This window comes from Etheostoma cragini, chromosome 11 (genome assembly GCF_013103735.1).
Source record: "Etheostoma cragini isolate CJK2018 chromosome 11, CSU_Ecrag_1.0, whole genome shotgun sequence".
Lineage (NCBI taxonomy): Eukaryota > Metazoa > Chordata > Actinopteri > Perciformes > Percidae > Etheostoma > Etheostoma cragini.
In genome coordinates this window covers 13,735,087-13,746,090 of record NC_048417.1, presented here as the reverse complement: position 1 = coordinate 13,746,090, position 11,004 = coordinate 13,735,087, and the positions used below count along the sequence as shown (strand labels likewise).

General features: G+C 39.8%; 1 protein-coding gene across 2 annotated transcripts in view; it reads left to right on the top strand.

Annotated features, from left to right (window-relative positions):
- Positions 1–467: 467 nt before the first annotated feature.
- Positions 468–11,004, top strand: part of LOC117952962 (multidrug resistance-associated protein 4-like) — a 33,765-nt gene continuing 23,228 nt past the window's right edge. The window contains exons 1-18 of one of the 2 annotated variants that reach the window (XM_034885633.1): positions 468–583; positions 1,020–1,140; positions 1,223–1,447; positions 1,527–1,616; positions 1,737–1,900; positions 2,020–2,145; positions 2,336–2,585; positions 2,672–2,776; positions 2,951–3,040; positions 3,801–3,992; positions 4,130–4,224; positions 4,306–4,392; positions 4,541–4,637; positions 5,665–5,898; positions 6,113–6,244; positions 6,396–6,433; positions 6,732–6,826; positions 7,261–7,407. In XM_034885633.1, coding sequence (XP_034741524.1) covers positions 528–583; positions 1,020–1,140; positions 1,223–1,447; positions 1,527–1,616; positions 1,737–1,900; positions 2,020–2,145; positions 2,336–2,585; positions 2,672–2,776; positions 2,951–3,040; positions 3,801–3,992; positions 4,130–4,224; positions 4,306–4,392; positions 4,541–4,637; positions 5,665–5,898; positions 6,113–6,244; positions 6,396–6,433; positions 6,732–6,826; positions 7,261–7,407 — 2,344 coding nt within the window. In that variant the 5' untranslated portion in view covers positions 468–527. Of the gene's footprint in view, positions 584–1,019; positions 1,141–1,222; positions 1,448–1,526; positions 1,617–1,736; positions 1,901–2,019; positions 2,146–2,335; positions 2,586–2,671; positions 2,777–2,950; positions 3,041–3,800; positions 3,993–4,129; positions 4,225–4,305; positions 4,393–4,540; positions 4,638–5,664; positions 5,899–6,112; positions 6,245–6,395; positions 6,434–6,731; positions 6,827–7,260; positions 7,408–11,004 lie in introns of those variants that run through there. The other variant, XM_034885635.1, reaches the window with a different exon arrangement.

The window sequence follows — 11,004 nt, the reverse complement described above, 5'->3', positions numbered from 1 at the left end:
ACATAAACAACACTGGTCCCATACGGAGGAGAGGGCTCCTCGGTAGCTAAACATGTATTCCTGCAGTCTGAAATCACAACAGACCGTCATGCAGTGTGATTCTAGACTAACATGGACCATGAAAAAGTGTGGCACTTTTCTTAGCATTTACAAAGACAAAGTGCTAAAGTAAAAAAACAAGACAGTAAAAGGCCTAAACCTATACATTACAAATTACAAAAGTTGTGGAAGTGCACAACAGTAGCGTAATATTATTCTGAAGAATGGACCATTTCACTTTAAGTATACTTTAACAAAACATGGTACATGAGGACTACTTCTACAAACAGTAGTCTTCTGGTGAAAGCCTTGTAATCTCCTTTATTTATTTTTTTTTTTCATTAAGCCAAACTAGGTTTTTTATAATTTCTACACTAACCCTAACTATTTTCAACTACTGAACATACTGTACTTTGATGTACTTTCTCTCTAGTTGGCTGAATCCCTTGTTCAGTATCGGGTACAAGAGGAAGTTGGAGGAAGATGACATGTATAAAGTTCTCCCAGAAGACGCATCGGATAGACTCGGAGAGGAGCTACAATGGTAAGACAATGAATAAAGTATCTTATTAATTTAGTTCAATACTCATTTCCTTCTATCATTGTATTGGTGGAATTTAGAGCATTTTACAGTAAATGGTGTTAAGTATTAGTATTTGTTACAGGGGGAAGGGTCAAATAGAAATATAACAGTGAGTGAAAAATCAACTTGTCTATCCAAAAACAGGTATAAAACACAAGAAAAAAGGTAAATGAAAAGGAGGAATTAATGTTCATTTCCCTCTATCATTGTGTTGGTTTCTGTTTTTTCTTGGTTTCTGGGATAATAATAGTGAATGATTTTGCTTGAAATATGTGGAGCTGAATTCCTTGTGATTTCTTTCCAGAAACATTCTGTAGTGCAGCAGTTCACTGTAACCGTGCATTATTGTACATTACTGACTGGGATTAACCAGTGCTTTTCTTTTCACTTTTCAAAGGTACTGGAACAGGGAGGTTCAACAGGCGGAAAAAGATCTGTGCCCACCCAGACTTGCCAAAGTTCTTGTTCAGTGCTATTGGAGATCATACGCACTCATTGGAATATACATCTTTATAGAGGTACAGTGCAATCTCACAGCGAAACCAAATGTCTACAGACTACAATGCTGTATAAACTATTAATATTTTCATTTTTTATCAGGAAATTATCAAAGTCATTCAGCCGTTGCTACTTGGGAAGATAATTGAGTACTTTGAGAGTTCTGACCCCACCAACACAGCTGCAGTCTATGAGGCCTACAGCTATGCTGGAGGTTTCTCCTTGTTAACCATTGTTCTGGCTGTCCTTCATCATCTCTATTTCTACAACGTCCAGAGGGCAGGCATGAAGATTCGTGTGGCCATGTGCCACATGATTTATCAGAAGGTCAGTCATTGTTACACATCTATGTGTATATATATCTGTATGCATGTATGCCTTCATTTAACATATTTGTTCTGCAAAGGCTCTTTGTCTTAACAGCAAAGCATTTACCAAAACTACCACAGGACAAATTGTGAACCTCTTATCCAATGATGTCAACAAATTTGATGAGGTAATCAAATGAAAGTAGTTCATGTGTCTATCTTTAAATTCATATATTGCATGTGACTTACTCATTCAAAAATACAGACCACACCTCAGTAATTCTTCCCTCTTCATTGTTTTGTAACAGGTAACCTTATATTTGCACTTTTTGTGGATTGGTCCTCTACAAGCAGCAATTGTAATATTTTTGTTGATGTATGCGATTGGCCCATCATGCCTTGCGGGAATGGCTATCTTCTTCTTCCTGATGCCAGTACAGACTATGTTTGGACAGCTGTTCTCTAATCTCAGGTTAGTAGTCATTAGCCAGATTGATCAAATATAGAAAACAATTGTCTTTACTTTAAGTTTATTTTGTGTGTGTTGCACTGGTGCCAGGTCATTGCTTCAATGTGTGCCTGTTGTTTTAGGGCTGAAACAGCAGTCTTAACAGATGACCGGATACGCACAATGAATGAAGTCATTTCTGGGATCCGCGTTATAAAGATGTATGGGTGGGAAAAACCTTTTGCTGCATTGGTGAATGAGGTCAGAAGGTACACCAATAACTAACCTACCTTTCCTTATACCAAATTTTGTTGAAATATATTAACACATTTGTGTTATGTCCTTTTAATTTACAAGCATGTAAAAAAAAATGCCCCTGTTTGCTGCCATACATTCGATAATGTTCCTATACACGTAGACCTACAGTGTTTACTGACAACATGTGTTGTTATTGTACAGAATGGAAATCTCCAAGATCATGAAAAGCTCCTTCCTGCGTGGTCTGAACATGGCATCATTTTTTGTGGCCAACAAGATTATCGTCTTCATCACCGTCTGTGTCTATGTGCTGACAGGAAACCAGTTGTCTGCTAGCAGAGTGTTTATGGCAGTTTCCCTGTATGGAGCGGTCAGACTCACCATCACACTCTTCTTTCCCTACGCCATAGAGAAGATCTCTGAGTCTCTCATCAGCATTAGAAGGATTCAAGTAAATACCCCACAGGCAGGCCATATTTGTGTGTGTTGATTACTGTCTCTGGAAACTGAAACTCTGAATGTAAATCTCCTTCTAAGAATTTTCTTTTGCTGGATGAAGTTGCTCCTCAGCATTTGGGGCTTCCTGTGGCGGAGAAGGACTGTATGGTGAAAATTCAGGACTTAATATGCTACTGGGATAAGGTGAGAATTATCTGTGGACATGGTCTTTCTCCTTATAGAGCATGTCGCTATAGAGATTGTGAATCCTCGTGGACAAACATTTGATGTTGAGCTTTTTAAGTAAAGAGGACATGAACAGACTTTCTGAATAGTTACTACATGACAGGGTTTCAGTTAATTTACTTTGTCTTTCAGATGCTAGAGGCTCCAACTTTACAGAACGTGTCTTTTACAGTGAGGCCTGAGCAGCTCCTGGTTGTAATTGGACCTGTTGGGGCTGGAAAGGTCAGGTCTATTTTGTAGTCTTGGGTTTAGAGTCATGCACACACATGATGATAAACTTGGGACATGTTAAGTAACTAAAAAATGTTAATGATATAATATTATCAATTGTATTAGCAGTAAAGTGTTAAGTCAGTCCTGAGTTTTTAGTTTTGAATGCCATATAAAAAGGCACTGGTTATACAAAGATAGCTTAATTTTGCCATACAATATTGTATGTGTTATTTTAAGATAGTAGAGTTAGCATTTCTCATTAAAGTCATTCTTTTGGTTAGCTGAAATGCCATTACTTATTGTCTTTTGGAAAATATACTTAATTACTTTCTTACCAAGAGTTAGGTAAGAAGATAAATATCTTCCTCTTGGTTGTCTGGTAGGTATGGAGCTAGAGTCGGGAGACAATTGGCTTAGTCTATCTTTGCTTAGCATAAAGACTGGAAGCAGGGGGAAACAGCTACCCTGGCTCTCATACATTCAAAAATACACCTTACCAGCGCCTCTAAAGCTTCCTATTTAAGTTCTTTGTTCTTTTAAGTTCTTAATTCATTCACAAACAGAAATGACAATGTGTGTTTTACTGGGAGTTATGTGCTAGCCCATTATATCTCTTTGTGAAGAACTTTATGCTAACTAACAAGGCTACCTCCAGTTCCAGTGGTATTTATCTTCTCATCTTACTCGGCAAGAAAGTGATTTTAAGCCACCAACAATGCCAAATTTGTTCTTGTAATCTTGTTTTTTGTCCTGTGTTTGTGCATGCCAGTCCTCGCTCCTCAGTGCCATCCTGGGAGAACTGAGTCAGGAAAGTGGTGTGGTCAAGGTCAAAGGAGAGCTGACTTATACTTCTCAGCTGCCCTGGATTTTACCTGGTACCATTCGGAGCAACATCCTTTTTGGCAAAGAGCTCAACCCCCAGAAGTATGATAGAGTTCTGAGAGCCTGCGCCCTCAAGAGAGTGAGTATCACTGTTGATTATGGAATGCCCCACTGCATTTACATTTTCTTTAGTCTAGGTATTAGACAAGTTTAGCTTGTAGTGAGTTCAGTTTAAATGTGAATGATTGGTAAGGGTTTCATTTGGACCCTATTCAGGACATGGACCTATTGCCAGGTGGTGACTTGGCAATAGTTGGGGACAAAGGGGCCAACCTAAGTGGAGGACAGAAGGCAAGGGTCAGCTTAGCAAGGTGTGCTAGATAACTACATCAATGCACATTTCATTTGTGTCAGTGACCAAGATAACCTCCATGTTTTTCTGTATCTTTTAGAGCAGTGTATCAGGATGCAGATATCTACTTGCTGGATGACCCTCTCAGTGCTGTGGATGCCGAGGTGGGAAGGCAACTCTTTGAAGAGTAAGTTTTGTTACTAACATCTCCCCATTTTTGTCAATGGAGAACCCCAGAGGTAAGTACATATCAGTTAATCAGGTGTTATTATCAGGTGGTGAAAATGTGTTAGAAGGTATTTATTTCTGTTTAAAAAAAAAAGCATTTCCTTCAGGTGCATTTGTGGACTTTTGAGGAAGAAGCCTCGTATCCTGGTCACTCATCAAATCCAATATCTGAAGGCTGCAGATCAAATTGTCGTCTTAAAACAGGTGTGTGTTTCTAAGAGTTTACATGTAAAGAAAGTGCTCAGGTGTTAATTAAACAGAATGTAAGTGCATCAAATAAGCCAACCCAAGAGCTCTTACTGTTTATGATGATTCATGACATCCATCTAACACGTATGTTTGCTATTCAAAAAGTTTTAGTCATGATCACATGCGTTATATGGTGTAAAAATGGCATTTGCTGTCCTATAGTATCACTTAGGAATATGACTAATTTCATTGTGTTTCTCAGCTCAGTAACATTCAGGGACACTACACCCAAAATGTATCTTTTTAGTATCAGTCACCCCCTGTAGACTTCAAGGTTGCTTTAAAAAGTTTTTAGTTACCTGAGGACATCAGCTGTCAACTTGGATTCACAGCTATAAGTGCATTCCAATGACAACTCAGTTTCATGGCCAAAAGAAAACAATGCCTGTCTCCTACTCCTTTATTGGTCAGACAAACCATTGGTTTGTATAGGACATGCAGAGTCATGCTTAACAGCAGTAAGTGACCTAGGACCATAGCAATGAGCAGTCCCCAACCAGATTAGCCAATAGGTGGCAGAATAACTAAAGAACAAGCTGACAATTGGGTGGGATTGCTAAATCATACAGTGCTTACACTCTTGGCTCATTTTCATCTTGTTGGAACAGAGTGTCTAACTGCTTGATGATTAAAGTCCATTTTAGCTCTGGTTTGGTCTTTTTTGACTCTTGACAAAAAAAAAACATTATAAAATTGAATAATATTGTTGATTAGCAACTTTTGCCACGGCTTCAATCAGTAACAAAATAAATATGCGTATATATTGTGCAGTGGTAACACATTTGAGGAATATGGGTGTGTGTTCCTTTCTGTAAGAGTTTAAAAGTTACATTCATAGGCAAACAAACTTACATTGCATGTTTTTTTTTTTTAGTAATATTAACAGGGGCTCATATATCATGTCATTTACAGATGCTGAAATTTCCAGGACTGTGTGTGACTTCTTGTGCTCTTAACTGCATGTCTTTGCTGTCATTGCCAGGGTCAGATGATTGCACGGGGGACCTACAGTGAGATGCAGAGCTCTGGACTTGACTTTGCCACCCTGCTTAAGGAGGAGGAGGAGGGCCAGGAGGGCGAGAAGCAGGGCGCGACCCCCTTCCCTGGGACTGTCTCCCACTTCCCTCATACACACTCTGACAACGCAATGTCCTCTATGTCCTCCCTGTCCTCTTCTCTGTACTCTTTGACTGATGGCGCAGAGCCACTTACAATGGTAGGTATATTTGAAACATCAAATTACTACAACTTGGCTATAATTGGAAAATGTGGTTTTCATCAAGCTTTAAGCATATAAGTGTGGGGAAAGGCTTCTGTGGATTCTACAAGCCACTAGAGGGCAGAAGGTACTCACATTTCCCCTGCTGCTCTTTCTGCCTGATCTGAAGTGTTGGTGGATGGCTGGCATTGACACTAGTGTCTATTTGTAGGCAGTGCAACCAATGGAGGAGGAAAGCCGCTCAGAAGGAAACGTGGGCCTGCGTTTGTATGTGAAATATTTCAGGGCAGGCGCCAACTTCCTGGTCCTCTTGGTCCTCATTTTACTCAATGCCCTAGCACATGTGAGTCACTTCTTTAATTAATATGGTGTGTGTTTTCTTTCAATTTTGGAAAAATACAATATATTTCTCTCCAGGGAATTTGAGACAAAATTGAAAGATGTTAGGAATTGAATTGTTTATATTTAATTTGTTTGTGTGTTTGCTTGTTTAGATCACCTTTGTTCTACAAGACTGGTGGCTTGCTTGCTGGTAAGATTTTGTTTCTCTCATTCCTTGTAAAATAGCATGAATGCTTGCAAAAATTGCAAATAGCAAGTGTTACAAGCCAGACTGACTGATTTTCTGAGAGAGGAAATGGTTGATTATTTAATAGAAGACAACTGAACCAAACATTTTTTTTGGCATCACCTGTCACTTGTTAAAACTGACCTTGTATTTCAGGACAGGAAGATTGTATTCTGTGTAGTGCCTTTGTGTTGCAGCGATCTTTCTTTGTTGTGTTTATTTGTCCTTGTGGATTTTTGGTTCTTTTGTCACTGACTTGCAGGGCCTCTGAACAGAAGCACATCAATGTGACAGAGCACCTCAATGGCAGCTTCCCTCGGCAGCTGGACCTTGACCTGTACCTAGGTGTTTACGCAGGTGAAGCTCACTATGCGCACATTGCTTTTTTGTGTACTGTTGAGGCTCTGAATACGCCAGCCATTCAGTGAACAGATCCACAGTTCTCTGGCTGTGGCCCAAGGCCTTCAAGGCCCAGTGTACTGTATGTGTACAAGGGCCTCAGCTGTACCGGGAGATAGCAGTGCCTTTCTTGTTCTCTGCTGTTGGATTGCTCTGATTGTCTCCCGGTGACTCCCAGCCTCTTCCCTCTTTCAGGCTTTTGTATTCAAAGTGATAGATCAGCATTCAAGACAAAAAAAAAATCACCGTTGAAGGAAAAACATAAGTAGAATATATCTGACTGATATTTTCTGACATTCAGCATGCTTAATACTGGAACCTTAAATGCATTGCTGACTACAAGGATAGCATTGTATTGTGCTGATGGATTTTTTTCTATCTGCTTTGGTCAGGTTTAACAGCATCTTCAGTAGTGTTTGGCTTCCTTCGCAGCTTGGTCTTCTTTAGGGTCCTGGTGAGCTCGGCCCAAACCCTACACAACAGCATGTTTGATGCCATCCTCCGGACCCCTGTACACTTTTTCAATATCAATCCAATTGGTAAGTGGCTCACTTCCTTCTCAAATTGTCATTTAGAGAACTACTAATGTATTCATAACATGAACAAGGTGGTAAAAGAATGATGAATGGGGATTATGAGATGTTAACATCCAGTGGGACCTGCTGTAGAAGCTCTAGTGGGTGAGATGCAATATCTCACCACTAGAGAGCAGACTGTTACTTACTTAGTCATGTTTCGAGCCACTTTACAAACAGCCATATACTTGCCTTTAAACTCCAACAGTCAGTTATTAGTTAGTAAATGATATAAAATATATCATTTAAAAAATCTTATATTTTCAAATGCTACCCTTTTTCATATAAAACTGTAAATAATTGTATTCAAGGATTTCATATTATTAACATATAATGGAAATGTTTATGTAATTTCTTTAATGGAATTGATAATTAATAAATATGAATCAGAAGATCTAATATTTACTGTAATTTAAAAAACTGTACTTTCAGTCACACAAACTCATAGATGGTTTTCTTTTTGTGGGATGTATGGGGTCTAATATCTGATTGTGAATAAACTGGCATCACAAAAGTCGCTGGTGGGAAGTAAAGCCTGTGTAACCAAGAGGCCAATTCAGTCAAAAGGCCTTGTGATATGGCTCAACATGTAGCCATGATGTATTTAAAAATTAGCAAAGAGAGTCCTATCTTTTTTTATTGTGAGTTTGAACAAAAAGCAAACAATCATATTGAATAAATATTGTTTGCACTAGATCTTGGACAGTGTTGTTTGGACTATAGAGCTTTGTAAATACAGACATATTTATCTTGCGCGCTGTATCAGAAATTTTAGATTATTTCATTAGCTTTATAGGGTGTATCTGCTGGGTCAATGGAGTGGGCAGATGGACACGATTTTAAAAAGTGTGCAAACACTCCAAATTCGTTTGACTTTACTTAAGGAGGGCTGCTGTTTTTTTCTTCATGCGTGTTTTGCACCACCTTTTATTATTAATATTTTAGTCTTTTAATATTTGTTTAAAACGTTTGAAAAATGTTTTGCTCTTCTTGTTATTTTATCTATGACTTTGTGGTATTCATTCAAAAACCTCTTTTAATTAGGTGAAATAATGTCACTAAAACATTTCATTTTATATCCAAAGTCAACAGTCGAGTGGCCCACTTTGATAACTTTAATTGTTCACCTGTCAGCAGAGAATTACTCAGCCTGATCTCTTCATAGTGACATGCATGTACAGCACAATCAGCTCGGGTGGGAAATCTTACCAAGAAGGAAACTTGTATCTGTATAATGAGTCATAATAAGCTAATAACACAAGTCTAAATATGATTTGAGGGTGTTTAGGAGCTTGCGGTTTCATCTGGTATTAGAAGTGGGTGCAGCGACAAAGCTTTTCCTTTGCAAAGCTGTGTTTGGAGCAAACACCACAGGTCTTAATCTTTGGCTTTTGTTTCTACTGCTGCTGTTACGTATTGGACTACCTGGCAGCTTATCTGGGTGTGCCTTGCTTGGTAATCTACACAGGGGAGGAGGACAAACACTTTGAATAATGTAATAATCTGTTTAATAGCGCAGCAAAGGAGAGGCTTAAAAGACACTGCTATCTGATTGCTGTTGTGCTGCTATCAGTAACCATTGTAGAACCAGTCCAGTCATTGCAGCTTGGCATTTAGGTTGGCAAACAGCAGTGTGGCTGACTGGATTTACAGACAACTGTCCCAGAGAGTGAGTTTCTGTTGTCCTTAGTCCAGTCAACAGTAAATTAAGCATGACGATGACATTTTTTAACAATATAAATAAGTTTCACCCATTTTCATTTTTTTCAAATTTTTTTCTGCTGGTCTGTATTATTTTTGATTCATTCACGTGAGTGAAACCAAACAGAAAAGACCAGGACAAAAACTGCTGTCAGCTCTGTTGGTTGTGTCTTACTCTCTTCTCTTTCTTAATGTTTTGCTCCCCCCCCCTCTCCCCTTTATACAATAACTGCCACTTTCACCACAACTGCTTCCACACATCCACTACTCTCATGCAATAAGTGTGAGTAATTTGTAACTGTGTGCTGATGTGTTGTTAAGGATTTGACAAGTGTTTACACGTGTAAGTGATAGGTACGCTGCTGCTGAACCGGCCCATAGCTGTTTGATAGCTGTCCACGGAGTTAAAGGTTACCATTTCAAGCGTCACTGCACAAAGGTCCTATTTGTTATTCTGTGAATGTGGTTTATAACAATTGAGTCAGCAGTGGTGAATTATTTTTGATGGAGAGGCATTGTAACTCGTCTGTATCAGTCACTGAATGTGCCTGTGTTATCTTTTGTGCTGTGTGGAAATAGTTGATTTCCAAGTTGGGGCTTTTGGTGATGAAAACCTTTTATATTTTGTAACAATACTATTTGATAAGAAGAAATACAGATGATGTTGATAACGCTACATACTGCTATTTCCTTTACTATATTCATTTATGTAACTTAATATATTCATATTGCTCAATTTTAGCAGTATGTACAATCTTATTACAGCTGTTCATCCAAATGTGATCCAGTTAGAGCAGCACAGACAGCGGTGGATGTGTTGAGCTGATGTTGATCCCTGTAATTTAGTGTCATTGAGTGGGCTAATCCCCTCAGAGACTGCAGGCCAGGGCTTCAGCTCATCAGCACAGTCAAGAAGTGGAGTTTCAGTCAACACACACACACACACACACACACACACACACACACATTTCTACCGTCGTCCTTTCACGTCGGCATAGTGGGCCATCTCAGTGCTAGGTGTCACTCAGTTGCTGTTGACGCAGGGAACATTGGATCTTCTGTAGTCAGTGATGTGAGATTCTAATTGTGTCTACAGAGGCAATGTTTTGAATGTCTGTATTTCAGGTCTGGGATGCAAGAGTGTTAAGAGCAAAGTGGAGGAAATACTGCAGAGAGGATGATGATATCGAGGTGTGTAAATTGAATGTGGAGATGGAGCCGTGTGTGTGTGTGCAGTATGACTGATAGGGCTCCCCCTCGCTCGGCACTTCCACTATTTAATTGCATGAAAGGGAAGCAGAGGAGATTGCAGGAGCCTGTCGGTGTGAGCGAAGAGAATGGATTTAGAATGTATTAGTATTGGCAGCAAGGCGCCAGCGGTGGGAGGCTGCCCCAGGCCCCGAGGCCCTTCATGGAAGTGCAGGTGAGCTGTGCCACCTCCAGCCTTGGCAGCCCCCTCCCCAGTTTTCCTTCATTATCTCACTTCCCTGACTGAAAGGCCCCTCCAACTGCACTGGGGCCCACACATGGAGCGTCTCTGAGTCGTCCCCTTATCTTGATGTTTACAGGGAACAGCGATTTGCCACACGCCCCGCTCTAGCCGGACCCCACTGTTCCACTTCTTTAAGTGTGATTGGGGGCCTTGCTCAACTTATATCTCCACCTAAGGTGCCACCTCAGTTGGAAGGGCTTGATATTTCCTGAGCCTTAAAAATAGTGCAAATCACCCCTGGAGTCTTAATCCATGAGAAATTGTTTGATACTAATGCTGCTGATATCCTGAAATGTCTATACCCCTCTCTACACAATAGGTGATATTGTTGACAACCACCCATAGTGATTGAAGTCATTGTCCCATGC